General features: G+C 36.6%; 1 protein-coding gene across 1 annotated transcript in view; it reads right to left on the reverse strand.

Moving 5' to 3' along the window:
* The window catches only part of RNF13 (ring finger protein 13), a 150,146-nt gene that overhangs the window by 37,047 nt on the left and 107,099 nt on the right, over window positions 1–6,000 (reverse strand). The window contains exons 6-7 of the mRNA XM_007940182.2: window positions 3,728–3,833; window positions 915–1,008 (exon numbers count right to left, since the gene is read on the reverse strand). Of these exons, the coding sequence (XP_007938373.1) occupies window positions 915–1,008; window positions 3,728–3,833 (200 nt within the window). The remainder of the gene's footprint in view (window positions 1–914; window positions 1,009–3,727; window positions 3,834–6,000) is intronic.

Below are 6,000 nucleotides of genomic sequence, written 5' to 3' on the forward strand. Positions count from 1 at the left end.
GCTCTTTCCACTTGAGAAATGCCAAGCACGTTCTTCACTTTTGGTTTTCTAACTCCAGATCTTTACATGTTTCATTATAAATATTTTGTCTTCTCAGTTTACCCTTTGAAATCTTCCATTCAGCTCTTTTACATGATCATTTCTTCCAATCACTTTAGCTACTCTGCATTTCAGAGTCTCTTCTGACATCCATTTTGGTCTTTTCTTCCTTTTCTGTCTTTCTAATGACTTTTTGCTTTCTTCATGTATGATATCCTTGATGTCATCCCACAACTCATCTAGTCTTTGTCACTGGTGTTCAATAAGCCAACTTCAGATGGTCTCTAAATTCAGGTGGGATATAATCAAAGTCAGCCGAGTTGTATCCGACTCACAGTGACTCCTCCTTGGGTTTCCAAGGTGGTATCATTATGGAAGTAGATTGCCCAACCTTCCTTCCAAGGAGTGGCTGGTGGGTTTGAACCGCCAGCCTTCTGGTCAGCAGTTAAATGCCTTAGGAACTACACTACCAGAGCTCCCAAGTATAATCAAGGTCATATTTTGGCTCCTGGGGACTCGTTTTAATTTTCTTCATCTTTAACTTGAACTTGCATAGGAGCAATTGATGGCCTGTTTCACAGTCAGCTCCTGGCATTATTTTGACTGATCATATTGAGCCTCTTTATTGCTTCTTTCCATAGATGTAGTCAATCTGATTCCATCTGTATCCCATCTGGCAAGGTCCATGTGTATAGGCACCATTTATGTTGTTGAAAAAAGGTATGTGCAATGAATTTAATGACTATTAAATGAGTGCCAGTAAATGTTAGGCATAGTGTATGGCAGAAACTCAGGAGACAGGATTGAAGTATGGTTGCCATGTATTTTTAAATAAACTAGTGGTGATTATTTAGAAAATAAAAATATTCACTTACCTTTCTTGAATTTATGTACAGGGAGTTTCTTTAGTTGATCTTTACGGAGTCTGTTTCTTCTAGCTCTGTGTCGGTCCTGGACAAATTTTGTGATCTAAAAGTAAAAGAGAAAAAAGGAATCAGATATTAAACATGCAAGGCTACTAAAATAGCAAATGCCTTTTTAAGTTTCTACATAGCTGCTGCAAATCAATTCAAGTCAATTAAATCCTGATTCCAATACTACAATTAATTAAAACATTAAATTATATTAGTGATTAGTTACACCATAAATTATCCTTTGAATTTTTATTCATTAACCTTGAAATCTTTAACTTACTCAGATACAGGCATTATAAATAATATATAACTGTTTTATTACAAAAATACAAATGGTACACAAGACTCCAATGGATCAGATGAACTGGAGGATTGAGATTCCTGTAAGTTACAAAGTAATAAAATTTTCAAATACAGTAGTTACTGTAGTTTCATTTCCAACAGTACAACAGAACTAACATAGAATCCTTCTACTCAAATATCTAGAAATGTTGGATAAAGTACATAAAATGTTTTTTAACTATAAATTACTATGCTTGCTAGAATGAAAAAGAAGTCCACAGAGGCCAGAACCAAAGAGGAAGTATCAAAAGCACACACTGATGTCTTCACAACACTGGGGGTTTACTTGACATAGACATAAGCCTTAATGGCTGAGGTTCTGGGTGTGCACTTCTGTGCAGGTCCAAGCGACCAGGCCTTAAGGCCCCTTGAAAAGAACTGGAACTGAGATTACGTGAAACTAATGAATTGAAGGCCTGAATTCTAAATTGAAAGACATTTTCCCTTAGTTCAAGAACAACTACAAAAATGTATACTTGACTTTTTCAGATACTCTGAGCAAGGAGAACAAGATCCGGTGAGAAACTGAAATCATAAGCCTGCCCCATGCTAGGGCTTTTAGTCTGAATTACACTCTTTACATTGGGTGGAAATCCTTAAGCTAAAATGGGTCCAAAAAAACCAAAAAAGCAAACTTACTGCTATAGAGTGAATTCCGACTCACAGTGACCCCCACTGGGAGTCTGAGTCGGTAGATCTTTACAGAGTAGACTGCTCCATGTTCCTTCCACGGAGTGGCTAGTGAATTTGAACCACCAACCTTCTGGATAGGAGTCAAATGCCTTAGGCACTATGACACTCGAGCTCTTTAAAATGGGTCCAGAACATGTGATATCATGGGGTTCTTGACAGAAGCATATGCAAGATCATTTCAGAGAAGACACTTTCACAATCAGGCAACATAGGATATGTACAGAAATAAGCTGTCATATAGAGGCATTGGTGCTTCAGTGGTAGAATTCTCGCCTTCCATGTGGAAGATGTGGACTGACTCCCAGCCAATGCAGCTCATGTGCAGCCACCACCTGTCAGTCGGTGGAGGCTTATATGCTGATATGATGCTGAACAGATTTCAGTGAAGCTTCCAGACTAAGATAGAATAGGAAGAAAGGCCAGGCAATCAACTGCTGACAATCAGCCAATGAAAACCCTATGGATCACAATGGTCGAATTTGCAACTGGTCACGGGAAATGGTGCAGGACCAAGGAGCATTTTGTTCTGCTGTGCATGGGGGTCACCATGAGTTGGGGGCGAACTCAAGGCAGCTAACAATAATAACAACAAACTGCTGTTGACAATAAACGACCTTCCTTCTTCACAAGAAGAAATGATGCACAAGGAGTAAAAGCGGATACAACAAATAAGGTAGTTAGCACCACAAGAATTTTAAATGTGTTTAAAATGAAAAGAGAGTAAAAGACAGGCATATACACTACAAGGAAAAAACAAGTCATCCTTTTCCCACCAAAAGAAGAATCAAAAGTTCTGAAAATTGTCTACTAAAACTTCAAAAAAACTAAAAACTCAGTAAATGAGTTTAACAGAGGCTCAACTAATATGCTGATTAAAAAAGAAATCAATGACCTGAAAGAACTGTCTATAATACTATATTGAAAGAAAAGGATGCAAATAAATAAATAAAAGGAAAGAAAATTGAAAGCCACCAGGAATACAGGGCAAGAAGGACAGGTAAAAGAATAAGTTATAACATAAGTCTAAAAGGATTCCCAGAGAGTATACAGAGAATAAGAAAGAAGTAATATTTAAAGAAATATTGTTGAGAAATCTCTGAAATCAATATAAAAAAGTCATCTTACTAAAGGGTCGCTATGAGTGGAAAATGACTCAATGGCAACTGGTTTGGTTTTTGGTAAATTTTTAAATTACTTACCCATATATGCATTCTTTTATCTACCCATCTATACATTTTATTTTTCCCTCTTATTTTTCTTACCTTTCAAAATATGTTGTAGACATCTGTATTCTTCCCCCAAAATACTTTATCATGCATGTAATTAATTAGAGTTTAGTATCTCTTTATATTTATTTTCTTTGGGTAAGATTTATATATAATGAAATACAAAAAAATTTAAATATATAATATGTTGAGTTCAGAGAAACACACACAATTGTGCAACTCAAACCTCCATCAAGATACAGAACATGACTCTCATCCCCAGAAAGTTCCTCATTCCCTTTCCAGTAAATCCTTACCTTTCCCCAACCCCCAAGAGATAACCATTATTTTGATTTTTTTCCCATCCAGATTAGATTTGCCTTTTCCAGAACATCATATAAATGGGCTCACATAATATGCATTTTTCTGTGTAAGATTTCTTTCAATTACTACTATGTTTTGTTAGATCCACACATGAATTTCTATATACCTGATAATATTATTTATTTAATTATTTAAAATGAATTTACCTACCATGAAAATGACTATCAAGATGAGACAGATGCCCACTATGATAAGGAAGGGTATTAGGTAGTATTCCAATGGAAGACTAAATTCTGGAACTAAGATAATGTGGCCCCTGGAAGAAAACAAGAAATTAATAATTGAGAAATACTGAGTTGTCAAATAACAATGTTAATTTAAAAAAAAGAATTCCACTAAATAAGTAAATAAGTAAGTCATTTAGACACTATAATTCAACCCACTACACCCATCTCATTTTCTAGTATATGACTTCCAGTAATTTAAGGGATATTTTTTCCTATCTCTAAGTCTGTTTTATGGAGCGCTGACAGCACAGCGCCTAAGGCATCTGACTGCTAACCAAAAAGTTCGTGGTTTAAACCCACCAGCCACTCTGTGGAAGCAAGGCTGGGCAATCTACTTCCATAAAGGTTTACTGCCTTGGAAACCCAATGGGGGTCCACTGAGTTAGAATCGACTTGATGACAGTGGGTTTGGTTTTTTTTTTTTTTTTAAGTCTATTGTACATTTTTGCCAAGATAACTTACCTATTTAATTAGAAAGAAGCCAATAAATACTTTGTGTGTCCATCTTGGAGAGATATTATTTACTGAGTTTAGCAACCTGGGCAAAGGCTGTATTTTATATGCATAATCAATATAATAAACAATGACAGCACCCTACTTAGTGTATCAACAAGAACTCTCAAAGCAACCAAAGTACTGTTCATTAATTACAGAGCTGCATTGACAAAAACTATACTCCCTTTTCCCTATCTGCTTTCCATGTACCTGTTGTACCACGTAAAGATGATGGGCACAACCTCTGTACTTTACATTCATCTGGGAGATATGGGATGGAAAAGTGGTAAAGAATTCTTAAGTGTTGTGACTTTTTATTCCCCAACACCTCCAATGCTTGACCAGAAAATCTTGACTGGAATAGAGAAACGTGTATGTTGGTGGGAAAATGCTGTATGCTTTATATATTTTTTTTTTTTTGTTGTTGTTGTTGTTATTTGCCGTTGAGTTGGCCCCGACTCATAGTGACCCCTCCTTGGGCTTCCGAGGCAGTATCACTACGGAAGTAGGATTGCCCAACCTTCCTTCCGAGGAGTGGCTGGTGGGTTTGAACCGCCAGCCTTCTGGTTAGCAGTCAAGTGCCTTAGCCACTATGCTACCAGAGCTCCCTATATTTTGTTACTGGTCCTTTTTGTAGTTATTGAGATATTACTATTATAATAATCTGACAGGAATGCATGGAATAAAACTACAATCAGAATATGCACACTATTTGTGTTGCATGAGCAAATTTACATGGAAGCAAAATCATGTATCAGAAAATCTCCTTAAGCCCTGGTGGTGCAGTGGTTAGTTGCTGGGGGATGTGGCTGTCTGTTCCTGCAAAGATTTATAGCCTAGGAAACCCTATGGTGCAGTTCTACCCTGTCCTAAAGGGTTACTATGAGTTGAACTTGACTCAAGCCCCTCCCTCAAGGGTTTTAATCTTTGTGAAGACAGATGGCCAAGTCTTTCTCCCATGGAGCTGCTGGGTTGGTTCAGCCAATCAATCTTTTGTTTAGCAGCTGAGTACTTGAGCATTGTGTCACAAGGGCTCCTTACAAGATATCTCTTGAGAGGTGAAGACAAAAAACAGTGTATGTGCTTACTGGTATCTTATGAGCGATTAACACAAAAAACAGTGTATGTGCCTATTTGTAAGTTAGGAAACCAACCCTTTCATCTACTGCTGGTAGGATGTGAACTGATCCAGTATTAACATGCGCATACCCTTTGATTCTATAATCCTACTTCTAGGCAATTCTCTTAAGGAAATAATCAAAGAAATGTATGCAACAGTATGTATAAGGTTTCACCACAGCATTGTCTATAATAGCAAAAAATAATGAATAACCAAAATACCCAATGAAAGACACTATTAAACAAATTATGGTATATCCACACCATAGAATATATAGCTCTAGAGAGTAATATGGAAAATCTCCATTTCTTGACATTGATATATGTTCATGACATAGTGAAGCAAGTTACAAAATGATAAATGATCCTATATGGTATTTGTATGTCTATCTAAAATATGTTCCTATTGTGTGTCATCCAATCAACTCAGATTCACAGCAACACTAATGGACAGAGTAGAACTGCTCCATAGAGTTTTTCTAAGCTGTAATCTTTATGGCAGCATGGAAAATGGTAGGAGTAGTAAAAGCAGTAGTAGTTTTTTTTTTTTTTTTTAAATTGTGATTTGGGTGAAGATTTACA

This window comes from Orycteropus afer, unplaced genomic scaffold (genome assembly GCF_000298275.1).
Source record: "Orycteropus afer afer isolate SDZICR_OR568_19922 unplaced genomic scaffold, OryAfe1.0 scaffold00066, whole genome shotgun sequence".
NCBI classification, from domain to species: domain Eukaryota; kingdom Metazoa; phylum Chordata; class Mammalia; order Tubulidentata; family Orycteropodidae; genus Orycteropus; species Orycteropus afer.